We start from the raw sequence: 27991 nt of genomic DNA, 5'->3' as shown, positions 1-27991 counted from the left end.
TTGGGTAACAGATCTCTCTTGCGCGATGACTCGCTGAACTCCTGAGCTAACCGCAGCTCGTGCTCTTTCTCTCTCTCTCCTTTCAGGTTGTTCATCTCCAAGGAGGAGCAACACCCAAACTGAAGGGAAATACTCTGCGCAGAAAATTAGGAAAACTCCCTTTTTTTTTTTTTTTAATTTTTCTTTGGAGAAGCTGATTTCCTCCGGCAAGTGGGGGACGGTGAAGAAAATGAAGCCGAGTCCGCGATTTTTCTTAGCTGGTTTTCTCTCTTTGATTCTGCAGACGGGGATTTGCTATGGGATAAAATGGATGTAAGTACCTGGCTATCTCTCTGCATTTTTAAAGTCTTTGTAGGCATTGCTGGTCTCCTACTCGTTTTTTGCAACTGCTGTTTGAAGCACACTGTAAAGCCATTTAAAGAGCAGCAAGTGCTGCATTTCTCCAGGCGTTCATTGATTTCAAGTGTGTGTACTAGGGGCTTGTGCTAACAATATGTCTCCATCTTCTTTCCAAAATATGCATGATTTAGGCTCGCTTTTTCTGCTCCTCATTGATACCAGAGGAAAGGCACACACTTGAACGCTCACATGAGCCACTTAATGAAGTTTCTAGTGTTAGGTCCTGCCGTGCTGGGAATCTCTCCCACCGGGACCGCTGGTCATGCTGAGTAGGAGCTGAGAGCAGTAGGGACAGCAGCTGAGATAATGCCGCCTATCTCCAGCCACAGGGGATGCTTGACAGATAACATGTTTTTTTTGTGGACCTTTTAACCTTTGGATTTTGTGAAGAGTGTTAAAAACGAGGTGGGGGGGGCGGGGAGGATGGTGAAGGAATACTGAGGAGTGTGGTCAAGTCTGGATCGAGTTTCCTCGGAGGTAATGTCAATGCAAACAAAGTGAAAACATCGCGATCTCATTTCTTTGCTTAAGCAAGCAATCAATTAGTTGCTTACTGCAAAACAAACAAACAGGCCCCTCCAACACCCATCTGGTTTCACATCCTTGGTGAGTGATCTGTCTTTTCTACTCGGGTTTGAAGCTGTGCACAAAATCAATAAGGGGATGTGGGCTGGCCTCGGGTGAGCATTTTCCGTAACAGAAAAGGCACAACAGAATGCAATGTCGGGGGGAGCCTGTTGTGTGGGGTACAGCACATCGAGGTGAGAATCTTGGGTTTAGGTGGGGAAATTGAGACAAGAGGTTCCTGGTTTTTTCCTCCTTCTGTGCTGCATCTAATTCCCTTTCCACTGTCCCGGTCGTCATCATCTGAGTCTCTCCCCATGACAGATTTTAGAAAAGGATCTCTTAACTTTGGACTTCAAGTTAGATTTCTTGTTGGAGCCGGCATTTTCACTGCTCTGCATGCAGTCAGGGGAGAGAGGACCTTCCAGATGGGGATTCACCCTCTCCAAAGAGACATCCAACACAAACGTCAAGAGGTGTCCTTTGGAGATGCCATGGACTGCAGGGAGCTGGCTGAGACCATTCATCCACCTTTTCTACTCATGAAGAGAAGCAGGGTGAATCCTTCCATAGGGTATTTAATTTAGGTGGGAGGAATAGTCACCTACTTTGGACCATCTTTCATTTGCTGTCTCCATACCCTGAGGACCACCTTGGAAGTAGAGGAGAGTTGGGATCTGATTTGCTCTTCACCATCTTGGCTTTACACCTTCTAGCAGTCACCACAGCTAGATTACATAGCCCACATATTTCTTCCTTGACTATTTCAGCTCTGTGCATATCCAGCACCTTGAACAAAGGTGGGCATCTCCTCTCTGTGGGACATTTAGCAACATGTCCATGGGCTGGCAGAGCCTGGGCACATTTGCAACCTTTATTTCTATGCAGCACAGAAATACAGCAGTTGAGTGGCACCCTGATTCAGCAGGGCACTTAGGTACAGACCCGTAACTGAGCGGAGGAGCTCACTTATGTGACTGGCATTAGGGTCCCACTCAAGCAAGGCGCTAAATGCCCAGCGAAGGGCCTGGGTTCTTCCAAAGGGCAGGCGTGAGATGAGCTTCAGAGTAAACCTGATAGCATAATGACAAGCTGTAGACTTGAAAAAAGGACGGGAGGCAGGGCAAGGTCCCTAATAACTTTGCTGGTAAAAGCAACCTTTTGGCTGGTAAGCGGTTAAGCCGCGAGGGTTGCTTTTGGGGAAGGGGTGGTGGGGAGAAGCGAGACGCTGTTGCCGCTCCTCCCCTTCCCAGCAGACATGTCCCTCCTATCGAAAAGCAAGTGGGGAAGATGAAAGCTGGGATTAAAGCGGCATTTGAAGCATGAACTGCACCCAGATGCGCCGCTGGGCCTCCCCTCACACCTGTTTAAAACCTGGCGGAGACCTGCACTCCCTGTCCCAGGGCACTTCACTACTGGGATGCTGCCAGCTGGGATTTCACAGAATTATGGGGGTTTTTTGTTTTGATTTGCTGTTTCTCCTCCCTTCTCCACTCTTGTTTTTCTATGGAAACACAGGCCAATTCTCCCCTCCTCCCCATCACTCTTTTTTCCTGCTGCAGCAGTGCTTCCATGCATGGGGCTAGGGGACCCTCCCTGGAAATCGCTTGGGTAAATTCGAGTTCACTCTTGGTGAACAGTGATCGATGCTACCAAATACCAAGTAGCACCTCAGAGCTGCAATCCTAGCCCTGGACTCATGTGCTGGGTGCTGTACAACCAAACTCTGCTCATGCTTGTGGATGGAGGGCAGGGGGGGAAGGACGGGATGAAGAAGAAGGAAAGTGCTACGAGATGTTTTTGGTCGTGGGCTTGTCTCAGCAGTCTGCTTGCCGTGCAGTTGTTGTAGGCACAGTGCCAGAGGAGAGCTTCAAAGAGGGTTTGGGAGGGGAGGGGGAAGATAAGGAGGTGGGTTTTGCCAGCCTGTCGGGCTGAGTTTGCAAGTGACTGATATGAAAGGCGATAGGAAATTCAATTTTGATTTGGAGGGTGATGTAATTGCAGGGGAAAGGAGAGAAGAAAACCACACTTTTCGGCCATTTAGGACTTCCCTGTAACATGAATACCCCCTGTAAATTAGTAAAAGCAGGGACAAGGTGAAGGGAACTATTTATTTTATCCTATTTGTATTATTTTTGAGTTCTGTAGTCCAGATCCCCAGCTGATGTAAACTGGCACTATGCCCTTCTCTGTCGTGGAGGTGTGCACCACTGAGCATCCAGCACAGGACGTGGATGATCAGCATCTCAAACCTGCTCTTGCTGCTGGAGAAACTTCTTATTTTCACCTCTTCCATCTGAGCTCCAGGGAGTTGCTTGGGTGTAAAGTCAGGGTATGGACAGATCTTTGCAGGCTCAGGGCTGTCGTGGAGAGGTAGCTTTTCCATTTAATGCATATAAGCCCTCGAGTCTTATTTTTGAATGCTGCTTTTTGCAAACACATTCCCATCCTTAGAGTGGGGGGTTGTTGCATCGCTTTGTGGTCCTCAGTGGTTATTTTGCATCACAACGGCTGGGGAGGCAGAGCAGACATCGGTTTTAATGGGAGATATCTTACAGCCAGTGCATGTAGGAACTCCATCTCCTTTTGCACCCCTTTTAGCTTTCGTAGAGGGGCTTGGGTTTGGCCAGCAGTTGCTGAAGCACCTTGTTTGGATACAGCTGAGTAACAGATGAGCAATAGAGGGAGCTGCGGCCAGATGTTCATGCTGCAGACGTCTGCAGGCGTTCGGATGCCAAGACACAGGTTGGACTGTTCCCTCTGTGTTGAGTGTCACCTTCAACGCAGGAGCGGTCGTAAAGAAACCAAATGCAGCAAGCGTAAGGAAGGAAGAAATATATATGTATATTTAAGGAAGAAATATTTTACAATGAGGGTGGTGAAACACTGGCACAGGTTGCCCAGAGAGATAGTGGAGGCCCCATCCCTAGAAATATTCCAGGTCAGGTTGGATGGGGCTCTGAGCAACCTGTTCCAGTTGAAGACATCCCTGCGCATGGCAGTGGGGTTGGACTAGCTGGCCTTTAAAGGTCCCTTCCAACCCAAACCATTCTATGATTCTAAGTGTGCAGGATCAGCCCATGACAGCAAGTGGTGGCATTAGGAATCCCATCATTTTTAGATGGAGCTTGGTCACTTTGGGAAGTCTCCGCCCGTCCCTGTTGTGGTGGCCTGTACATGCCCCATGCCCCCTGGAGTCATCCCTAGCAGAACACCGTCCCCAGCTACGAGGTCAGCTTTGCTGCACAGTTCCCATGGTTAAACCACAGCCGTTCAGGAGCAAAAGGTAGCTCAGCCGTGCATTTCAGTGAACCTGGAATGGCCCCCAGCTCACCAACCCTGGGCAGCACCGCAGCCTCTCTGCAGCCAACAGAAAGCAGGGGAGAAAATGGAAAGATTTTGTGCTTCCCGGCAGCTCCTACTTCTCTCCTTCAACTGGAGGTGGGGGAACTGGGACATCAGGGCACAGGCACCTGTGAGGAGACCGTCTGTCTGGCAAGAGGGCTGCTAGATGAGCTGCCATGAAAGGACTGCAGGACGGGGACGGCGGGAGGGGAGCAGGCTGGAGGCGAGGAGTGGGTGGGACAACGGCTTTGAAGTTTGCTCTTCGCTCAGTGGGCAGCTTGGGAAAACTTGACAAAGCTCCACGGCCTTCCTCAGTGCTCGGTGAGCCAACGCGACGCTGGCATCGACTTCAGTCAAGCTTGGGCTGGAAGTCAATGGCCTTGTGCCCACTACTGCCAGCACTGGATTTGGCACCGTATCTGAAAGCAGCCCTTATTTTAAGACTTTACTTCAGGGCTGGTTTTTTTCCCCCTGCTCCTCTCCTTCTTCCTCCTCTTTATTTCTTTTTTCTCTTTTTTTACTATATAAATCCCACTTCTCTGTTTGAAATGGCTTTTCAGAATCACTGGAAGCGTTTACCACGGGATGTGGTGGCTTTCTCAGCGCTTGTGGTCCACAGAGCAGGACTGATGCAGGGCAGGGTGGCATGGACGTGGGCTGCCTCTGACTACCAAGATCTTAGACAAGGTTATTGTAACAGCCCTGCAAGCCTTTTCTGGTTGAAAACCTGAGAAAATGAGGATCCTGCAGATTAAAAAACTTCAATGAGATCGAGTGCAAAAAAAACCCCCAGTCACTGCCTCTTTTTATTGAAGTTTACCGCATGCTTCACTCTCCACAGCCATGTAATTTTGTCTGAATCTTTTTGTTTTGCCTAAATCCCTGGAAGATTAAGAGGTTTAAGAATAGGCATAAAAAACAGAGTGCCTTCATGGAAAGCAAAGCAGACAATTTGGAGCAGAAGTTCATGGTTTCACCAGCTGTCCCTCTGCGAGACCTTCTCGGGTCACATCACACAAGGGACAATGGGAAGATGCTCTCCAGAGAGAGCCCACATCAGAGAGACAGAAGACTCTTCCACGCTTTAGGGGTGTTCTAAAGGGCACTGATGCTTCACTGCTCCATTCAAGGAGTTTTTCTCCTTTTGGCTTGACCAGGAGCAGTGTCCTACACACAGTGGTCCTGTAAACCAAACCGGGTATGACTTTCATTGACATCTGCTCAGATCTGAAAGTACTGCTCCCACACTGCTGCCGGTATGAATAGTCTTCTCATGGAGCCCAGATCTACAGGAATGGGCCTTTACCTCTCAAAGGACCTAACACTGTAAAGCATTCATGTTTTCAAATGAATTTATTAACTGCCTGAAGTAATTAAAAGAGTAAACGAAAGTCATGATCCATCTGTGCATCATATTTCCTCTGTAATTACATTTATGGTTTTCTGTCAGTATCCATAACTTCAATTGAAAGCCCTGCTATGCTATATATAAAGCATGAGATTTTTGCTTTGGGGCCTGTTTATTTAAAGGGATGGGTCAAATATGTATATTTTTTTACAAAAAACAACCACCCTTCAGTTGTCCTCAGCTTTCTGGAGAATGAAGGATGGAGCAGGAGAGTCAAGGGAGGAGCACACGATGTTAGCAGGAGTAAATAGTGAAAAGCAGCATTTATAGGGTGGCAGCGGGTAAAATCCCCACATTATGCTTCTCAGATGAAGGGTGTGAGTCCAAACAAAGATGTTTATCAGGGATTTTTTCCCAGATTGAGAACTTAATGCTGTTCTGCTAACTATGCCCTTGAGGGGTGTTTTATTCAGGCTGGCTGTGCCCCTTTGGCTCCGGTTTCCCTCCCAGTGCTGGCAGTCAGCGGAGACTGGGTGGAGGCGGGGTAAAGAGCCACCATCAAATCCCACCATGGGCAAGACTCTTCTGTGGGAAGGTGATTTCTTTCCCACTGCCCCACGAAGTGGCTTTGCTCCCCAACAACGTCCTTCGCGGGCGGTGGTCATCCCTCCCTGGTGCTGCCAGAATTTGGTGAGCAGGGACGGTTGTTGCCTTTCCATGGGGAGGGTTTAAAGTGACAAAGAGTGTAGAAGACATTTCTGAATGTAGGACAGAGACTGAGAAAACCTGGGCTGTCAGGGCATGGTTTAGATGACCTAATAGGCCTCTCACATTCCTGATCTGTGATTTATAAATGCACTTTTCGGTCTCGGCAAGCGACTCCAGTAACTGTGAGTTTTCTTTTCCATCTCCATTACCCTTTACTTTTTCCTCCCGACGCTTGGAGATGTTTCCAATTATAGGTTCTCACAAGCAAAGGCATGAAGTTCAGGCCTGGGAGATGTTCAGAAAACACCTTCCTGCGCCTTGCATTTTTATTCTTGGCGGGCTCCCTGGAGCTCGGCTCATAGGACGAGAAACAGCCATTGCTGCCATTTACTGAGTTCTCCCCAGTGGGGCTCTCTTGACTGTCTGGCAGATATTTTTACCTCTTCCATGGAGCAAATTTCTTTGTTGTTGCATTACAAATCTGCTTCTCTAATGGTGATCATTTCAGGCCATCTGTAATAACGTGACCTTGCTGTATCACAGCCCCTTTTTTCACAATGGGGAGGACTTTCAGTCTGAATTCTGCTCTCATCCCAACTTGTAGGTGGTTATTTCTGGAGTTTCTGACTTGTCTGTAATGGAGAGATGCAGGTGCCTCAATGTAGGCTTCCAGATCCTTTAAGGATGCCTGAGATCACTACGCAGGGCTAGAAAATGTGCTGCAGGACCTATGAGACACATGCATCCTTCTGCAGGGCCAGGTGAAACATTCCGAGGCCTCTAACGTGTCACTTGGCACCTCTGATTAGAAAACTGAGCTGGTGCATGATAGTGCAGCATCTCTCAGTGACCTGGAGCATTCCTTATTTGCCTGAAGCTTGGGCTGTGAAGCTCTCATTTCGTCTGCCTCACCCTGCCTGCTCATTTTGCTGCTGGGACATACTGTGCTGGAGTATTTATCGTTTTTACTCTATTAGTGATGAGCTGCTTTGGCCTCCTGCCTGATTTGCATTTCAGCCCATTCCTGAGAGTTGCTGATAGGATTTCTGGGATAAGATTTCGTAGGTTTCTGGTGCCAAGTGCTAGGGGTTGGAGTCATCTCACCCAGCTCTGTGCTTATAGAGTCCAGATGTCTGCATCTGTGCTTGGTGCCTGGGTTCCCTCTGTAGGCAGTGCAGAAAATAAGCACTTCTAGGGCCTGATGTTATCCTACTGTAGATCTCAAAAGCACACTGGGCTAGTTACTCCTTAAACGAGGCTTTTTCATTCCATGGGCTGAAGAAGAACCCTAAAGGAACACCACGAGGTTCACGCTGTAGAGGTATGCAGTCAGGTGACATTCATACTGGCAAAAGACTCATGCCTCTACCTTCAAGGATACGATGTATCTGAGATACCTGAGCACCCAGAATATCACCAACAGGTTTTGTCTCCACCAGCTCAGGTCCAGCACTGGTTCACAGCTAAGGCAGGGTGAGTTGCCTTCTAGAGGTCCCCCTCCCTAGACAGGGAGCATTGCATGGGCAACAGTGTGCAAGGGACAGAGATGAACAACAGAGCAGAATTTCTGAACAATTGGAGGGTTGGACTAGATAACCCACAGAAGTCCCTTCCAACCCCTACAATTCTGTGATTCTGTGAAATACTCCACTTTTTCCTTTCCCTTGAAATTCATTGGCTAAAACTTCTGTTCGCTGTATATTTAATAGACTTCTTTAAATATATGTATGATGTATATATTTACATAGCTAGCAGAGTGGTGGTTTCCCTTCCAAGTTTGCACTGATTATCTAGCGCCAGAAATGCCAAACTCCAGCCGCTTGGGAATTTGTCAGTGTAGACCCACTCAGCCCCAGAAAGGGTGGTAGCTTTTCCCTGCTGGAAGAGCGGTCGGGGTTAGCAGTTCTGTGCAGCCCAGAGAGAGCTCCAACACACACAGCAGCTGGTTCAATCCAGCCTTGAGGGAGCTGGTGGAACATAGATGTGTTTTCCTGAAAACCGGAGATCAGAGCTAATATCCTCGATTCTGGTCAGGGCTCAATTTTAGCTCCGTTTCCATCTCGTTTAACTTCTGAAGGATGTGGATGTTACAGTAATAAAGTGAAATGCACCCAGAAATGTGTCTGCTAATAAGCCAAACCAACCAAGATGGCTTAGGATGAAACTGAAAGGCAACACATTTAACAAGGAGAGAAGGAAATATGTGTTAAGGCGGTTGTGTTGCCAGGATCAGATGCCAGTTACTGATGCAGCCAGCTAGAAAGTTGTTTTATGGGAATGAATAACATTTACGACTGCCCTAAGCAGGTCATAAAGATACAAAGAGAGTTACACACCAGGCTTCTGCTGATCGCTGTGGGCGCTTGGGAAAGAAGAGCACAGCCCTGTATGATGCATGGCGGCGTTTGCTTTTTTCTTTTTTACCTGGAAATGTTGGCAACTGCACACTAGATGAACCAGTGCGGTCTTTGGGATGTTAGTTTCTTCCATGGTCACAGAAGTGCTGATGCTAGTGGATCCCTTCTCAGTTTTGACCGCGGTACTCTCTTTGCACATGCTCTCATGGTGCTTCTGCACTACATTTCTGTGGATAAGAGAAACAAACTTCTCTGCACACAACAGTGATGGAACTGGTGGAGGTTCTTGGCATTAACTCTACGAGAAAGCATGTTTTGCAAAGTTGGTGGCTTTTCCCTAGGCCTTGCAGGGGATTTTCTCTGTAATTAATTACATGACATTTAGCATAATCCTTACAGAGTGTGTGAGACAGATGCTGAATGCAAAACACTGATAACACCAACTTCACTTTTTTTCTGAATACCACAGTCTTGGAAGATCCAGCTTTCTGTTATCGTGGGACTGATGGGTCATTTTTCACTGTGTTGGGAGGTCCGTCCTCTTCATTCTCCAGCAAAAAACCTTCTCGTAAGGATTTACACATTTAGTCAGTTTGGCATACACCCCAGGAGCTTTGTCCAGGCTCCCCTAGACGATGGAGAGAAATGTACACCTCTAGAGGGTGTTTCTTCCCACCTACCTTAAACACCTACTTTAGATGAGAAAAATCACTCTTAAAAGTTGCCCATCTCTCTCACCAGCTTAAACTAAGCACTTGTTTACAGTTAGCTAAAATTAAGATGAACACAGGCCAAAGCATTCACTGGACCGGAGGTGGTGGCAAAATTAATATTAACCCGAAGATTAACTTTTTGGGGGGTTTTAATGCCTTTTTGCATGTGCTTGCCTCCTCAGAGCTCTGTCCAAGACTCCTTCGGCTTTGGCCCTGAATCAAACCCAGCATTGCAAGCAGCTCGAAGGCTTGGTGGTTTCCCAGGTGCAGCTGTGCCGCAGCAACCTGGAGCTAATGCAGACCATCATCCAGGCGGCACGAGAAGTGATAAAGACCTGTCGTAAAACATTCTCAGACATGCGGTGGAACTGCTCTTCCATTGAACTGGCTCCTAACTACCTGCTGGACTTAGAGAGAGGTAAACAGCATTGCTGGCTCAGCCAGGGACATGAGTGAGTAGAGTCAGCCAGCCTGTGTGTATGCGTGCTGGGGCTGGGAAGGGTCCTGCTACCAAGGAGGACATGGAGGGACTATGTAGCCTAGTTGTCCTGTTCTCTGAGACCGCTTTCATCGTTATGGTGCCATCCATGCCCGGGAGGTCTCAAGTCCAAGACTTGGTCTCCCACAGCTCTTACAGGGCATGCCATCAGCCCGGTCTGCCCCTCTCGTTAGGAGTCATGGTACACTTGCTCACAGCCATGGAGCAGCTATTCATGGCACACAGACTTGTCAAGAAGCACATGCTACATGTGGGGCTGCACAGTCAGCTTTGATGGGTCAGAGCATTCTTGCACACTTGTGCTGCAGCTCTCTGGCCTCCCACCACCTCCCCCAGCCCCATGCATGCCAGCTCTGTGACCTGCTGGCAAGCAGCATCCAGCGCAGGGGCAAAAGGAGGCAGGGAAGTCCATGGGGGAGCTTCTTCGTATGCTCCAAGAGCAGATCACACCACAATGGACAAGTTGCATAAGTCCATAGCCCTCCTTGCCCTGTTGGGGTGTTGCCTCATGTTGAAGAGCTCACTTAGAAGATGAGCTCCAAGCTGCTTGTGCCATGGGAGGTCTCAGCTGCAGCGAGTTGATGTGTTTGTTGCTCTGTGGGGCACAGATTGTGTGGGTCTCTTTGGGGAAGGTTTAGCTGTCCCAGGAGGCTGAGCTGGAGTTCTTGTCTCTTCCAGGCACAAGGGAGTCAGCATTTGTGTATGCCCTTTCTGCTGCTGCCATCAGCCACACCATTGCCAGGGCCTGCACCACCGGGGACCTCCCTGGCTGTTCCTGTGGTCCCATCCCAGGTGAGACACCTGGACCTGGGTATCGATGGGGAGGATGTGCAGACAACCTCAACTATGGTCTTATCATGGGGTCCAAATTTTCAGATGCTCCCATGAAGATGAAAAAATCAGGATCACAAGCCAATAAACTGATGCATCTGCACAACAGTGAAGTAGGGAGACAGGTAACAAATCCACGAGAGTTATTGTAATTGTACAATCATCTGTAGTGGTCGGTCTCTCTGTGAGGTTCAGCATCTCTATCAGCTAGCGAAAGGAGCAGGTTTCTCCCAGATTGCTCTCAGCTCCTTTGGCGTGCTGAAGACTGTGGCTATATAACTCACGCTGGGACTCAGGAAGTCCGGAATGCTATTATCAGCCCTATATAACTGTGGGTGGGAAGTCTCATTGCCACCCTTTCCACAGCCAAGGATGGCTCTGGCTTGCTTACCCCAGGAGGAGTGGTGGGGATGTGTCCCTTCGTGCTCTGCCAAGGGCGTTGCACAGGCAAAGTGCTGTGCAAGCGTGGAGGATTATCACCCGCCACACGCATCCAGCTGCCTCCCAGCCATCCCTGCAGCCAGGAGGGCTGACTTTTCCTTTTCAAACTGCTTCTCTAGTGATTATTCCCATATCTGGCAGAAGCTGCTTTTAACAGCTTGCATCCAGTGGAGGGATAATGCTTACCATGTGCAGTACTTGGTGCACACCAAGGTGCAAATCCCTATCGCAGCCCTCCACGCAGCTGGAGAAACGGGTGGGGGACCATAAAGCTGACCCCTGCACCCATCTCTGGGGCTGCAGCAGTTCCCTAGGCTGGTCCTACCACACAGCTTGGTCCTTGCAGGGCTGCCTGCACTTGGGTGCTGGAGCTGATAAAATTTGGAGCATGTTGAGCTCATTGGCAGCTCACTGTGTAGTTACGGGCTGAACTCACCTTTGCAGAGCACAACTATGCCGAACTTGCCTCCTCTGGGTGTTTTTCTGTACCATTCCCACTCTGTTTTTTCTATTTTCATAATGTCTTGAGTTTTTATTTTAATTGCAGTGGGCAAATTTTTGTTTGGGACACAGTCTTGCTGTGGCTGGTGCATTCACCCCTTCCTAGCAGCATCCTGCCACGTCCCACAGAAACGAGACTAGTGCACAACCAAAGTAAAAGGCTCTTTTGGCCCCATCATGGCTATCAGAAAGTCAGGGTGAGGGTGCCCTGAGTTCATCAGAGCCTTGACATCTCTGTTACCCAAAGCCCAAAGCTGCGGGAGGCAGAAATGGATGATAATTACCTGTATATGGATTGCACTGATTTTCAGCTCCTTAGGAGGGTGGAAATGCAGCCCTATGTACATATCTGATCAAAATTCAAAATACTCTTCTGTCTGCTGGCTGCAAAGGTGCCTTGGTGAAAGTAGTCTGGGGCTGATAGGGATCACCAAGGAGCTGTGGGCTCTCGTTCTCTTTGCACAGTAACTAGAGTGACTGTGCAGAAATCAGAGCAGCAGTTCTTATATCTGGCAGTCCTTGCTAAGAAAGTGCCTTCTTTTGTAAGCTTGTGGGATGTTTGGACGTAAGAGAAGGGCATTTCTTAACTCCTGCATTCCTTTTTGCAGGTCTTGAAAGCCTCTCTTGAAATGAAATGTAAGTGCCATGGAGTTTCTGGGTCATGCTCTATCAAGACCTGTTGGAAAGGCCTTCAAGAGCTGCGAGACATTGCAATGGACCTCAAAAACAAGTATTTATCAGCCACCAAGGTTGTTCACCGGCCCATGGGCACACGCAAATACCTCGTGCCAAAGGATATTGATATCAGGCCAGTTAAAGAGACAGAGCTGATTTACCTGCAGAGCTCGCCTGATTTCTGCATGAAGAACGAAAAAGTGGGGTCGCACGGGACTCAGGACAGGTGAGGGTTTCTGCATCGGGTGCTGACTGTGCTCTGAGCCCCAAAGAGGGAAGGGGAAGAGGGGAACATGCATGAACAAGAGGCAAATAACTGGGGAGGTAGCGCATGTGGGTGAAGGACATCTCTACCATACGGTATGGTCCACAGATGCCTGAGGTTATTAGTGGTGGCTGTGGCCAAGACAGGGCTACAGGCACCTTTTGCATTATATAGGCAGGGAAAACATACCTTTTGAAATCCCCCAGGCAGCTCACCTCTGCAGGAACTTGTAGTGATCAAGCAGCTGCTTTATATTATGCTGAGTCTCTCTACATTACTTCTTGTAGTCACAGCTGACGTGATGTGTTGTTACTCTAAGGTTCCTCTAAGTAGTCAAGTGTTAACCCAATTAGGACCAGCACTCCTAGGCAACCTTAAAAAAGCCCTGAAAACTACAGAGGTGAATTTTCCGGATTTTTCTTCCACTGCATTTTAAAAATCCAGGTGTGTTTGTATTGCCTATATCTCTGCAGAGGAATTTCTGCATCTCATTAATATTAGTGATTTAGGGTCATCATGCCCAGCCTTCACTGGACACAGTGCTGTCCCTTACATGGGCAGCAGACACGCCTGTCTCTATCCCATCATCTGTTTAGCTCCCTTCAAGACAAACCAATTCCACATTTCAGTAGCCTGAGCATTTCTAGATGGGCAGCAGACCCTTTAACAACCAAATAAATGCATATTTCCAGATTTTTTGTTAGGTGGTTGCAATGGCTGCATTTCAATCTCTCTCGTTAGTTGCTATCTGCTGGCTTGGCTTTTTTCAGATCGTTCTTATAATTCTTCTTTGCTCTTTGTGTTCCTTTGTGGTGGAGACTCAGACAGCCAAGTTTCAAAGGACAGTGTGCCTGCCCTTTTGTGGGGTGTCTTTATTTTAAGTCTTGTTTGACGTAGTAGTGTTTGGACTGCTCTGATTCAATGAAGAGAAGGTTGTGCTGTAGTGGAAATGATTTACCCAAATGCAGAAAATACACTCTTCTGATCCCTTTTATTCACACAAAGTATTTGGTGAGTGGACTTTTGAAGATATCCTTTGGCAATGGCCATTTAATCTGGAACCGTAACTCTGTAGACAATATATCAGCATATATGATATATATATCATGTTCCGTCTGAACATGAGGAGGAACTTCTTCCCTCTGAGGGTGACGGAGCACTGGAACAGGCTGCCCAGGGAGGTTGTGGAGTCTCCTTCTCTGGAGATATTCAAGACCCGCCTGGACAAGGTCCTGTGCAGCCTGCTGTAGGTGACCCTGCTTCGGCGGGGGGGTTGGACTAGATGACCCACAGAGGTCCCTTCCAACCCCTACTATTCTGTGATTCTGTGATTCTGTGATATGTGGAGCTGATCAGGAGACGATGCCAGATGAGTGAGAGAAGTGTGTCCTTTTTGTCCTCTGATATTTTGTGGCAGTTACAGTTTCGTATCCTCCAAAACCAATGGCTGGACTGCTCTACAGCAGCTCTTATCTGGCAGCTTTGTGGTGGGAACACCAGGCTGATGTTCATTGCCAGCCCCGAGGTGGAACAGTAATTAGCAGGTGAAGATGTTTATGAGTCACTGAGGATTGGAGGGAAAAAGCCTGTGCCGAAACTGGTTTCTGAGGGAAAATGTCATTTGAGTGGAAGTGATGTTTTTGTGGATTTGTATGGATTTTGACAAATCTGTATCTTGAATAAGACCTCTTTGTTGTGCCACTCTGTTTTGCAACAAAAAAAAATGTGGAGGTTAGTTGGAAATTAGTTTTATAGGAATTGCATGAAATCAACAGGTTTTGTCAAAAACAAACTGAATGCATTGCAGATTTGCCAAGTAAAACATTTTCCATAAGCTTCAATCCTTGAAAAGGGGAGGGAGGCGTGACTTCATCTGATTTCATTTTACAGCAGATTTGGCCTTTTTATCCCAGCTAGGGATGAAAAACATGTCAAGGTCTTGAGTGACTTTTTTTTTCCTTCTGAGGATAGGAAAATGTGTATTGCAGGCGTCCGTTTATCCCGAGCTGGGAGATAGCAGTGATTGTGAGCCTGCCAGGCAAGGGTCCACGGGAAGTGAGACTGAGTGAGGATTTAGAGGACCGAGATATTAAGGCAGGAGGGGATGACTTTCAAACCGAACCTGTCAAGAAATACTCCTTATTCTCTGATGTGCAAGATGGTGATGGCCGTGGGAGGGGAGAAGGGTGAGATAGTCCCGTGTTGAGCTGAAGATATCTCTCAGGCCGAATTTTAAAGTCATGTGTAGTTGCACTCTTTTTCATCGCAATCCATTTGCCAGCTCTTGAGAAGATGCCTAGTATCTCAAAATTGGCATGTGTAACACAAACCATAGCAGCCTCTTTTCTGCATTAAATTAGCAGAGGAAATAAGTGTAAAATGCACACAATGTGTTTGCAGATTGGTCCTCTCTTCTGGGGGGGAGCAGGGAAAAGGAGGGGAGCTTCCCTAACCTTTTCCTCCTGTGGATGCTTTTTTCCCTTCTCGATTTTTCTTTCATGGAGAGCATGTTTTAAAGGTGGTGGCTCTGTTCCAGCCAGCCACAGGGCTGCATAGATAGCGCCTAATGACAGGGATGAGGGAGAAGGAGCCCAAAAGGGATGCTGTTAGAGAAGGCAGGGAAAAATGCAGTTCACAATTACTCTGTAAAGATGTAAAAATGCTCACATGGAAATAGCCCAACAGGTTTTTGTTTTATAAGTAAAATCCTGGAGGCATCTCAACATTTTATCCTTGTGCACTTCAAAATTTTATGGGGGGAGATACTGCTGTTTCCTTCCAGGCTAATTTTTAAGGTCTTTTAGGGCAGATACAATCAAAAAGGGATTATTCATGGTGATCCCTCAGTTAATTTTTTTCTCTTCTCTTCTCTTCTCTTCTCTTCTCTTCTCTTCTCTTCTCTTCTCTTCTCTTCTCTTCTCTTCTCTTCTCTTCTCTTCTCTTCTCTTCTCTTCTCTTCTCTTCTCTTCTCTTCTCTTCTCTTCTCTTCTCTTCTCTTCTCTTCTCTTCTCTTCTCTTCTCTTCTCTTCTCTTCTCTTCTCTTCTCTTCTCTTCTCTTCTCTTCCCTTCCCTTCCCTTCCCTTCCCTTCCCTTCCCTTCCCTTCTCCTCTCCTCTCCTCTCCTCTCCTCTCCTCTCCTCTCCTCTCCTCTCCTCTCCTCTCCTCTCCTCTCCTCTCCTCTCCCCTCCACTCCCCTCCTCTCCCCTCCACTCCCCTCCTCTCCTCGCTTTCTTCCATCACCCACCTGTTCCCTCTTTGGCCTTTTTCTGGCCACAAACTTGGGTGCAGCGATCATCCTGTGGCGTGTTATAGTGCAGACCACTACCACCACAGTCCAGGAGACTTTGGTCTGGGCGTCTCCAGCATCTTTCCAGCTCTGCTTTCTGCCTCCAAAGGGGTGCAGGATGGAGGGGACACAACTAACAGCCCCTGCTCCTGTTACTGGATTAAAAAATTTGTTTTGCTGCATTTTCATTACAAAGAAATGGGTAGTTTTGCATCATATGGAGAAAAAGTCCTTTCCCTCCTCCCTGTCCTTCTGGTCCAGTGCTCGCTCAGAGCATGGTGGAAACAGGACAGAGGTTGATGGCTGAGCTGCAACACCTTGGATGTATTGGATTTCAGTGTATGCTGTAGGGAACAATCCTGCACTGGCAGGTGAGTGGAAGGGATAGACTAATCAGTGGCTTCCATCTCTCTAATTATCCCTTGCTTTATGCGGACTTATTGTGTGTTTTTCAGGCAGGAAAGGGAATTGAATTACCTTGCAGTGGAACCGCATGAAAATACACTCAGAAACATGCACCCGGTTACTCATATGCTTTTCAGACCTCTTCACAGAAAAGATTTCAAAGTCTTATTTTGAACAAGCCTAAGACACCTTGGCCTTTCTCAGTTTCATGTTGAAATTAGAAATGGTTTGGAAATCTGCATGCCTCCAACAGCTTGGGGTGTATCCAGATTTCAAAGCCAGGAAGCTGAACCCGAACGTGAGATTTGAAGCCTCTTTGAAGTGCTCAAAATCTGATTAAGGAGCTGAGTTTCGCAACTGTTGTCCAAGGCTCCTGCAAATAGGCTTGCTGCAAATGCAGCCCTCATCGACTCCAGCCGAACTCCATGTGGTTATAGGCCACCATCACAATTTCATAGCCAATAAAAAATGGTCTGGAGAAAAATCTGAAGAAGTTGATGTGTGGAGCAGCAAACTGATTATGGAGCTTTCAATACAACAAATTCATCACTGGGAAAAAAATATATATGTTCCCATTTCAGAGTTTTCTTAGACAGGAGCACCCTATAACTCATCTTTTAAAACAGTAGTTCACTTTCTCCTGCCTGTGATCAGCTTTGCGTAAATGATAAATAATAGCAGATTATAAAATTGAGATCTCTTTTGTGAGAAAAGAAGCAGAAGTATTAACCTTCTTTATGCAAAGTATCATATTTCAAAGGCTGCTTAAGGTCCCTTAAGGAATCCAAGGAAAGGGAAATTCTGCCATATATGCAAAAGCCTCCAGCTCCTGAAGCCTTGCAGAGATAACCGAGCTGTTTTTTACTGATCCTTCTCAGAGCAGCCTTGGAGTCAAGCGAACGCTGCTCCCTCCCTGCTGAAGATGGGAAGGAGCTCTCTTACAGTGCAGAAATCTGGCTGCAACCTTGAACTGGGTTGATCAGCCACCACTCCTTGACTGACTCACTTTGGCAATGAATGTGGCCATTCTTCGGTGGTTGTTTCTTGCTAACATATTTGTTCTTTTCCACAATATAAAATATCCGTCTTGAGTGTCTCCCAAGATGTCTTAGGCTGGTATGTTTTCTTGGATGATGCATGAAGTTAGCTGAGCATGCATCTGCTGCTCAGTGGTCACTTCAAAGACTTAGCGGCTGGTGGTTACCTCTTTCGTATCTTGGTGGTCCAAACAGCCGGGTTGACAAAGTGCTGCGAAGAAAGCATGCAGTGGATTTTGGTGTTCTATGGCAGCCCTTTGCTTTGATACCACGTGTTTCCTGCCACCCCGAAAATACGCTTTGCACTGCGTGATTATGTGGGCAATGAGATTGCTTAGCAGAAGCACCCATATTTAGATGAGGAAGAGTGGTAGCTGTGGGTAGACAACAGCTTTTGGTGTTTGTTTTTTGTTACAGCCTCTTTAAGTTTCTGTCACTCAGTGTGGGCACAAGAAGCAGTATGATGAACTTTGGCTTTGACTTGCTTATAATGTGTAGGATGATTTAGTAATTTTTGGAACTGTTACCAGGTGTGTCACACTTTTTTCATGGGTTCCAACAAATGATGAACAAAGAATAGCCAATAATTCTTCCTTGAGTGTCCCAGAAGTACAAACTGAAGGAAAGTCAGAAAAATAGCAGCTTTCTGTTCCACCCACCAGCAGAGGAGGAATTTTGCCAGGGCAATGTGCTTGTAGCTGGTGCCCTGGCAGTCAGGCCAGCCGCGCTTTTCTGGGCTTTTTCTCAGTTCATCCCTAGGGAAGTTTGAGTCTGTCCCGCTTACAGAGACTTGGATTTGACCATAAAGTTTCCTGAATAGGTTTATGAATAATAAATTTATTGGTGGAAAGTGTAATTTCACACAGTAAAACTCAAGGGATAAAAAAATACAGCCAGCTGTCCTAAATGTACTTAGTACCTCTGTATTAAAACAGTGTTGGAGTTAGGGATCATCAGTGTTGGGAGCAACTTTCTAAGGATCCTGATCTTTTTAGGAGCAAGACTGAAATGTGACCACCTGGGCTGTTACCAAGGGTGTTTGTCTCCTCTGGTCTTAAAACCAGTTACCCTAAGCAACCTGTTCCAGGGCTGTCCTATCCTTAGAGTAATGTTTTTCTTAATTTAATTTACCTTTTCTTTTCTTTTGGCAAATCAAACTTATCATTTCATGTCCCTTTTCTCCACATACAAAGAATATTTCTTATTTCTCCTTTTTGCAATGATCTTTTATAGATGGGAAGACAGCTTTTCTTACAAACTTCTCTAAATCAGTTCCTTTGACTTTTTCTATTTTCTGAACTGCTCCTCTGATCCTCCTGGGAACATTCCCACGTTTATCTGGATTGTTCTCAAAGTGTGTTGCTTACTTTGCATTTTAATCCACTCCCGCAAAACACTCCCAGCTCCTTTTGCTCCAGTGTTATCCACAAATTTTTAAGCTCACCCTCTGCTCCTCATTAATGAAAATACAGGCTGGTTCCAGCATCTCCCTTGACATCTCCTTGCTGACATGTACTATTGATAACTCTCTTTCGTACAGTTGTTCAGTGTCAGTCTCTAGTTGTTCATTGTGGATGAGAAAGCAATTTAAAAGTAGTTAAGATCCTGCCCTCAAAATCTTATATGAAATTGTGAACTTTGATGTTTTTCTAGCCAGTGTCCATTGTGCTACATACTTCCTGGGGGATGTGAATTATTGTTTCACTTTCTTGTATACACTGCTGTATGACTTGACATTACAAGGGGCACTAAAGAAATTAATAGAAATTTGATTTAAAAGAGAAAAAATAAATTACTTCTTTACGTGGCAGTACTTTCTTCTGGGACTTGTGGCTGCTGGAGTTCATGGAGACAGATGGTTTCCCTGAGGTCAGAAAGGGATGAGACAAACCCAAGGCCAGGATGCCCACGAGGGGATACTGAGATGTCTAGGCAGGAACATACCTTCTATCATCCCTGATGCAACAGCCCAGGTGCTGGTGGGGTATGAGGGGATGGACTATAGAAAGCAGCCAGATTTGTGTTTTCCTCCCCGAAGAGCATCTCCCACAGCCATTGCAGAGTAATTGGCCAGGCAGGCAGTTGCTGTGACCCAGAATGACTTTTCTAATGTACTTATAAGCAGCTTCCACTTATCAATAGGACGGATGCAATGAGGTTCCAATGGACATCTGGCCCATCCCTGTCACCGTATGTCATTTCTGTGGGTGACATGGTACAGAGTTGACTTCAGTTTGGCTCTCAGATGCCAGCTGGGCAACCAAAAAAATCTATCCTTATATCTGCTGATGGGACAGGAGTGAACAGGGATCCACAATGAAATTAAGTGTGGTACCTCCCTGTAGCTTTTAAAATGAAACTCCCCCAGGAGGTAACTGTGAGATGGCTTAGCCTCTCCATCTGGGAGAAGACTCTTAAAAGTGCTGAGATGTCCTTCACCATCTCTGCTGAGAAGTCACCCGCATGCTGAGGGTTTGGGGCTCAGGGAGCGATGTACAGAGCTGTTTCTGAAAATGAGGGCTGGAAGGGGGTGATTTTGGACTGTTGTATTGAGAGGGATTTGTCCAGTCAGCAGGGATGACCTCCTCCCTTGCATAAAGAAGGAAAAATCACTGTGACAATGTGAAAGACTGTTACTGAGCCAGGGCCTCGGCTAGGATTACGGCCGAAGCATTGTTTTTCACCGGTCTTCCAAGTGTTTCTAGAGGTTACGGTGTTGTGTTAAGATGCAATCGCTTGCCTTCATATTTTTTCTCTGAGGCTCGGGAGGAGGGCACTTTTCTGAGTTGCTGGAATCGTGCTGGACCCAACCCAAAACAAATGAGACGTTGAACTTAACCCATCATCGGGGACCCTGGTGAGATCGCAGCCATGGGCTCTGCAAGCAGATGCTCGGGGGCAGCTTCTGTGGGTAAACTCTGGTCTTTGGGTTCCTTTGTGCTTCCCTACTTGCTTTTTATACATATAGATACAGCTGAGAAACTACCTCTGTTCCAGCTTGTGTAAAAAAAATAAAGAGAATTCACCCAGGCCTACACTTTAAAACAGAAAACAAAATCTCTGGTTAGTGGCATTGTCAGGAAAGTTTTTAGAAGCCCATTTAAGTTCAGGATGGGGTCAAAAGCTTTGTTTTGGCTATTCAGCCCACCCATCCAGAATGTTCCTGTTCTTTTATCCAAAACTGAGGAAGCGTGGGGATTTTTTAAGATTTTTTTTTCCTTTCTTTATTTCAGGCTGGGTGGGATAGGAACAGCTATGGAAAGATATATCTCCTAGTACATCCACTGTTTTTTTGCAAACCACAGGAGTGGGTGCAAGGAAAAGCAGATTCCCATGTCCCAGTACAGCAAGTAGAAGAGTTTTGCTGTCTATTTGAATGGGGTAAATTTAACTGTTGTGTGCTTTGTACATTTGGGGAGTGAATGTCCTCAATGGTGAACTGGAGTCAGAGTGAACCCGTATTCCTTTTCTTGGCCATTTTAACGAGCTCTCAGCATGAGGTGGCACAGATGCACTGGACATCCATCACCGTGCTTCTGCAGACTCCCCATCCTCCCCAGGTGAACCTGTGGGCAACAACCTTTTCATCCACCGGTAAAGCTGAGTAAGGTTGTCAAATACCCTCCCCTCTTCTAATGTCAACATGCCTATATTTGAACCTTTGCTCTGAATATTTAATGCATTTACTAATACATTTATGAGGAGTCATTCAGAGGTTTCCTGGCAGAGGGGCCCCAGCTCGCAGGGGCAATAACAACGCCCTTGGTTCAGCATTAGGCAAACACGCTCAGTGTGGTTGCAGACTTCAGCTTCGGTAGAGACTTTCAAAGGTTTGTAAATATTTACACACACTCCTGAATGAGGGGGAGCCGGGGCCGGGGGGGGGGGGGGGGCTTTAAACACTGAACCTGGAGAGGAATGCGAGTCAGAAATAACAAACAGGAGGCCCGACTGAGTCAGAAACAAATAAGGGAAGAACAAGAACAAAATCTCAACACCTCATTAATCCCGTAACTTCTCCTAAAGCATTACCTCATGAGGAATTCCTATAAATCTCATGTATTTGTTTTCGTCTATTAATGGAGTCAGCTCAAGAGTCCAACTTGTGCTCCTCTCTCCTTTCCCTACCCCAAAGCAACCTTAGAGTGTTTCTGTCCAAAATAACAATGCAGAATAAGATTTAGGAGAGACGTCAGCAATTCGCCCCACTCTCCAAACTGCCTGTCTTACGGCAGTTTCAAAACTCCATCAAGTTTACAGCCCCATGGTGTTGGGTGTGTCATCAGATGTGAGCACTAGTGTCCAGCTAAGCATCTGACCAAACATGAACACTTCCACCTGGGCTATCTTTACAGCCCCTGAAGAAACAGCATCTCTAGGACATGGTTCATCTCATCCAAAAGTCAGTGTCTGTTGTGCTGCCATGTCCAGTGACCCAATTTGGAGTATTTTAGGAGAATCAAATACATGTTTTTTGAGAATGGCAGTGGATCCATGATCAATGGATCAATGAAAGAGATTCCTCAGTTCATGGGTTACTTCTAAAACCGTCAAGCCAGCCACCTGCAAGCAGACAAAGTGAGGGAAACCCACACAATGGCCAACTTATCCCAACAAGACTGGCTTTAATTAAAAGCAGAAGCAAAACAAGCAGTGAAAGTCTGTGTGATATCTGGTGACTTGTCATCCTACACTGTGCCTCTGCTGTGCTGCCTACCTCTGGGTCAGGACTCGGGGTGATATAGGGCCAGCTCCCCGGCTGCTTGTGCTGTGCTGGGAGACACTAGGAGGGGAAAATGCAGAGTCCAGCCCTGCTAGTGAGACACTAGGAGGGGAAAATGCAGAGTCCAGCCCTGCTAGTATCGGTTGTGATTTCCCTGATGGGCTCTGGGCTGGACTGTAGCTGTAATAGCCTGCTTGGGAACTTTCCCAGCCTGGGATCATTGGCACGGAGCCTGTGCAAATACTTTGTGGCTGCAGGGTTCCTCCTCCATCCTTTTCAGGTTAGGTAGTGTTGGACAAACACTGGTGTTTGTCCTTTAGGGTATCATCTTCCCCCAGCTCCTTTCAGACAGCTTTAGAGCCTGCCTGGGATTGCTGGGGACTGTGAGTTTTTGGTTCATTGGAGGTATCATGATACCTTCGCTCTTCTGCTTGTATGGGAGCTAGGTCCTGCCTGCCCTGGGTGACGGCAGCTCACCAGCCCACTGCAGGACACTGGTTTGGAAAGCCCTGCAGGGATTTGCGCTTGCTCACCGCATTTTCTTCCTTCCAGGCAATGCAACAAGACCTCCAACGGGAGCGACAGCTGCGACTTGATGTGCTGTGGCAGAGGCTACAACCCCTACATGGACAAAGTGGTGGAGCGATGCCACTGCAAGTACCACTGGTGCTGCTACGTGACCTGTAAAAAGTGTGAGAGGACTGTCGAGAGATATGTGTGCAAATGAAAACCTTCATCTCTCCACCCGGGAGCTGAGATGCCAGCAGCACCCCAGCACTCTTCAGAGAAGCGAAAACATTTCCCCGACTAGACATCATTTATCTTGTAAAGACACAGACTTGAAGAAAGATGGTAGGAGGGAAAAAAAAAGCAATCACAACAGTAAAAATGAGACCCTTAAAAAAAACCCCAAACCCACAAATGTTTTCCTTCCAGCAATAAAATGCTCTGTGAGAAGACAAAAACTCATTTGGAATGGTACCTTCTTCCAAAATATTTCCTATGACGTCTGGCCAGCAAGTGCCTTTGTATTTTGAGAAACAAAGTAGAAGCACTCCCCAGGGAAGAAAAGCAACTGTTGTTTGAAAATAACTAAGGATCACACCTGCCTATGCCTTCTCACACAGGTACTGAGTCTACATTAGGACCATCCCAGAAGGGAAAATGCTACAACTTTTCAGCAATAGCTGCCTTTGCTGCCAAAGACTTAATTTTTAACACGGAAGCATCCACTCTGGATGATAAAGGTGGAAAGATTTCAGGTCAACCCCCTGAAATGAGCAACTCTTTTCAGCCTTTCTTTTATGCAAGTCTGCGACTTTGAAGTTACCGCTACAGGAAAAGCTGTCCATGATTTTTCCAGGCTGGATGGGGTTTCAAATTCAGCCACGCACAAACCCCCGTGAGATCCCGGAGGCAGCGAGAGTAGGGTACCTTCAGAAGGGCTTTATGGGGTCCACAAGACTATAGTGGAGCTGTTAGGATAAAAGAACAAAGTGAAGTCAAAATCCAGTGGGAAAGTAAAAAAAAAGCAGCTCCTGCTTTCTTTTCTCTTGCCCTTTGGGTGTGATGCCCTTAGTCACTGTTGTTCTGCCGCATCGGGCCATCGAGTCTTTAGGGAAACATGCCGCTGCTTGTTTTCTCCCAGCCAAAACCATTGGCCCAGCCCCAAGAAACTGCAGCGAGTGGAGCGGGTCCGGTCCCCACTGTAGGGAGTGCAGTCATGCAGGGCAGCAGCTATTCCCCACAGAAAGGAGTGGGAACATGTCACCCCTTCACGTGGCCCTGCCCCGACACAGCAGAGAACCACTATCTGTGGCTGTACATATTTTCTTTTGTATGCGGACTTACAGAAATATTTATAAGATATATCTCATGCTTTCGTCTACTCTACTCCCTACATAAATATATCTTTATATTATACACAAGCATTAACAATAGTATCAAATAAATGCTGAAGTTACTGGTGCAACAGCGAAATGTTAGATTATCGTGTTTCACTCTCCCACTTGGAAAGCAACGCTGCTTTCCCTCGCAAGGACAGGAGAAGAGCATGGCTTGAGGCACTCGCTGGCGTGGGATAGATAAGTTCCTTTATTCCCTCTCTCCCCACCCTCTTAATTTTGAGCAGAATCAGCCAAGATACAGCTAAGATAATGAAACAGAGCACTTCGAGAAAGGAAGAGTCACGGTTCTTGTTTAGCTTTTTATACCAGCAGTCACTCTCATCGGTAAAATATCCCAGTGCTACCAAGGACCTGAATAACAAACCTGATCAACACCTCTCATGGGTGTTTTGCTCCTCACTCCTGCGTGTTGCAGGAGTTGCTGTGCAGGGAAGGTTTTAGCTTAGGTTAGGTTCCCTTTCTTGCGCTTTTATTTCACAACAGGCATCCATCTCCGTATCCCTGTTAGGAAACATGATGTTGGAGAAGGATGGCTGCTCCAGGAGCTGAAGGCAGCAGAGTCTGTGAGGTCCTTCAGATCATTTTTGGGCACCCCATTCCCCAAGCAAAGTGCTGTAAGCACCCAGAATATCACTCCTACATAAATGGGGGAGGACAGTGCCACTTTCCTAGTGAGAAATATGTCTGCTACACTGCAGCCTTCCTCCAAATCCCCTTTATTCCCTTCCCAGCCACTCTCTAGGAGGCAACCACCTCTCACATGTCTCTGACCAGCCCTGGGGAGCTGAAGGAAAAGAGCATTGCGGGCTATAGAGCAAGATTAGAGATATTTTGTACTCTTCAGCTACTTTGCTTGCTGTGATTTGTTTGGTTTCCTCGCCTTCTTCCCTCCCCCAGCCACGAGAAAGCAAAAAGAGGCCTTTGGTAGTTTGTCAGTGGTTTGTGTTATTGTCACCCCATAAAAGCTGGTGGACTAAAACGTCTCCGCAGTGCGGTGTGATGAGCGGTGGGTGTCTTTAGGCTGACATGCAGACAGGTTGGTGGCACGAATCCCACTGCTCTCCAAAGCCAGAATTTGGCTTTGTTTGATACGTAAAGAAATGGTCTACTTTCATTCTTTTAAGGAATTTGATTTTTATTTCCAGTTTCTGATGAAGCCAACAAAGCAGGGATGTTCTGACCGAAGAAAAATTTGAACATTTCAATGCTAATCTGTAATGACTCTTTTTCTTGCTCCCTTGCTGATGTCCTGAGTCTTTCTGCTTGGCAAAAAAATAGCTAGAAGGAAGAAATGCTTTATATGCACATTGTTTTCAGCTGCATTTCAGTCCTCTGGTGTCAGGCCCGTGTTCCTCAGCTGCTTTTGCCATGTCAGAAGAAACCATAACTTTGCAGAGCACAAAGAGATGTGAGTGAGCCTACCGGGCATCTGCAGGTCCATCAGGTGGGAAAGGACCCCTCAGCAGAACTTTGGCCACAGTGGTACCTCATACTTTGTGTCTGCCTCTGCCCACAGCTGCCTGTTACTGAAGATGCTGAAATGAAATGGCTGAAGAGTTTGGAGGTTTGCAGTGTGGGGCATCCAGTCTCAAAATCTCTGCTGGCTCCTCTAGACAATCCATCATGGGCTTCATCTGAATTTTACTTCTTTGAACTAGGAATCTGTGTGACCCCAGCCCGTGTTCTAGCCTGTTGATCTATGAATTAACACAGTTGCACCACTTTTGCCATAAAGCCTGAGTTTCAGGGCCCTTTGCTTCTCTGGAGCAGCTGTATCCTGCAACAGCAATGTGCCCAGGGTGACATGCCTTACAGAGACGAGCCACGCACAGGGCAAGGTCTGATAAACTGAAGCCTCCCTTGTCACACAGCCCTGCTCCATCTAGAAAATTAGGGTCATCTCCCTCCTGGTGGTCTGGCAATTTCTAATTTTTCAGAAAATGGCTTTCTATGAGAGGGAGACAGTGCTTTCTGTTTTCTTTTCCTTTTAATACAAACTAGGAATGAAAAGAGAGTCTGTAACATGGGACCATGCTGGTGGAACAGCTCACAGTGCCTCTTGCACCTTGCAACCTGGCTCTGATGCTTTTCTCCTGGCGTCAGCAGAAAAGTACAGAGATGCCAGAAGACAGAGGTGTCCTTGCTCTCAATTGCAATGCTCAGTTCAACAGGAGTCCTTCTCTGGAGTTATTCAAGACCCGCCTGGACACGGTCCTGTGCAGCCTGCTCTGGGTGACCCTGCTTCGGCAGGGGGGTTGGACTAGATGACCCACAGAGGTCCCTTCCAACCCCTACCATTCTGTGATTTTGTGTTTCTGTGGGTCCAAAATGTAGCTGCTAAATGATTTTATGCTGAAAGATATTTGGGAGAACATTTGTCACGAACCAGTTTTGCGCTGAATATAGAGCCCTAATGGCAAGGCAAGACCTTCATGTACCAGTCTCCTTCCCTCCCCCAGCCCCTCAGCAACTAGTTTTCAAAGCTTTGCTCGGAAACACTGAGGTCTTTCAGCTTCTGAACAAAATGCCTTCAATTATTGTGAATGTCTCTGTCGGGTGATGCTACAGCCCCCTCTCTCATAACATGCCCTGCCAGATCCTAACAGCCAGTATAGTTTGGCCCAGCTCCATGTCCTGCTACACAGCTCTGTTGGTTTACACTAGCTGGGAAAATACAGCTGATATAATCCCATAAACATACTTATTTCAAAATATTACACTATTACCCCTGAGGGAAAAGGGCAAGCTATCTTGAAAAGTATTATTTTGGTGGCTTTGTAGTATTTATTCATTTGAAAAAATATCCGTGATTTAATAAAACAGTTTGGACTTAATGTTATTTCCAAATCTGAGGATTTAGACCTTGCGTCCATCCAGCTGGCTTTATACTTTCTGATGAATTCCCTCCCATCCTCACCCCCTTCCAGTTTTATACTATTTAGGTTGCTCCCCAAGGTAGGCAAAAGACTTTCATTATAGAAAACTCCCATCTGATTCTTTAGTTTAGTCTCCAAAATGGAAACTATCCTAATCATGCTGAAGCAGGCAACCCACGAGTGTTTCATGTGCAGCTACAAAAGCCCTTGCTGAGGGGAAGGAGGGTGGGGAAAGGAGGCAAATATCTGAATATAATTAACAGTGCCTTTGTCAGAAAAGTGATAAAAGTGTCCCTGAGGGACCACCCCTTCTCCTGCTAGAAGACAGATCCTTGTAGACAACCATTCGCATCTTCCAAGCGAGCTGGGCTTGTGCTGCCCTGCTCCGGGCTACCTGCTCTGGGAAGATGCTGGGAGGAAGCTCTGGAGGTACATGGGGACATGGGGAGCAAGAGGAATATTCAGCCCTGGGCTCGCTTGTCCTTAACACCTTCACCTCACCAGGAAGGATTTGCCTTCCCTGTGTCGGGCACAGGGTCGTGAAACACCATGGCTTTGCTCCCAGGAGCCGATCGGAGCCAGCACAGGAATGACTTCGTTCTCTACACGTGGGAGATGGAGCAGAAAACAAGATTTGGGAGAGGGGGAGAAAGAACAGGAAACTTCAAATCCACCTGAGATTAATGACTTTAACATGTACAACATGTTTTGGTTTGTTTTGTTTTGTTTTCCCCTCAGGACCAGTTTCATCAGTCAGACAGAGTTTGATTAAATATCTCAGCAGAGCCGTGGTTTATTCATCTAGAGCAAAAGTTACCCCCTGTTCAGGGAAGCAGCATTAGCTTTGTTTTCTAATTATAAGAGCAATAATAATAATAAAAATAAATAACAATGGTACGCATTGTGGATTGTTTTTATTTGCTTTTTGTTGAGAGTGAGTGGACTGTACTTTGTCTATATTATAAAGATGAAATGAGTTATTTTAAAAATCCTTGCTGGGCTGTGTGGAGTCTTTTGCTCTTTTAAGTGGATTTTTTCAAGGTATTCAGCAGAACCACATGGCCTGAAAATTTCTCTTAAGAAAATAAAAAGGCAGAAGAAAATGCACAACT

The 27991-nt window shown here is 46.6% G+C and overlaps 1 protein-coding gene across 2 annotated transcripts; it reads left to right on the top strand.

Annotated features, from left to right (window-relative positions):
- The first annotated feature begins 46 nt into the window (after positions 1-46).
- Positions 47-27734, top strand: WNT11 (Wnt family member 11). 2 transcript variants are annotated; one of them, XM_075415622.1, is made up of 6 exons: positions 140-312; positions 9617-9852; positions 10612-10725; positions 10810-10889; positions 12315-12607; positions 22649-27734. In XM_075415622.1, the coding sequence occupies exons 1-6, from the start codon at positions 230-232 to the stop codon at positions 22821-22823; spliced, it is 981 nt and encodes a 326-aa protein (XP_075271737.1). In that variant the 5' UTR covers positions 140-229; the 3' UTR covers positions 22824-27734. The 2 variants fall into 2 exon arrangements, with proteins under 2 accessions (XP_009929348.1, XP_075271737.1); XM_009931046.2 differs by having other exon boundaries at positions 47-312; positions 10612-10889.
- The last annotated feature ends 257 nt before the right edge of the window (positions 27735-27991 follow it).

This window comes from Opisthocomus hoazin, chromosome 1, assembly GCF_030867145.1.
Source record: "Opisthocomus hoazin isolate bOpiHoa1 chromosome 1, bOpiHoa1.hap1, whole genome shotgun sequence".
NCBI lineage: Eukaryota > Metazoa > Chordata > Aves > Opisthocomiformes > Opisthocomidae > Opisthocomus > Opisthocomus hoazin.
Note: the sequence above shows the minus strand (reverse complement) of the source record. Positions and strands in the feature narration are given on the sequence as shown.

Excerpts from the sequence above, each read along its gene's own strand:
- WNT11 (XM_009931046.2), top strand. The coding sequence starts at position 230 with ATGAAGCCGAGTCCGCGATTTTTCTTAGCTGGTTTTCTCTCTTTGATT. Across the intron at positions 313-9,616 it reads TGCTATGGGATAAAATGGAT|AGCTCTGTCCAAGACTCCTT; the intron begins GTAAGTACCTGG and ends TTGCCTCCTCAG. Across the intron at positions 12,608-22,648 it reads TCGCACGGGACTCAGGACAG|GCAATGCAACAAGACCTCCA; the intron begins GTGAGGGTTTCT and ends TCTTCCTTCCAG.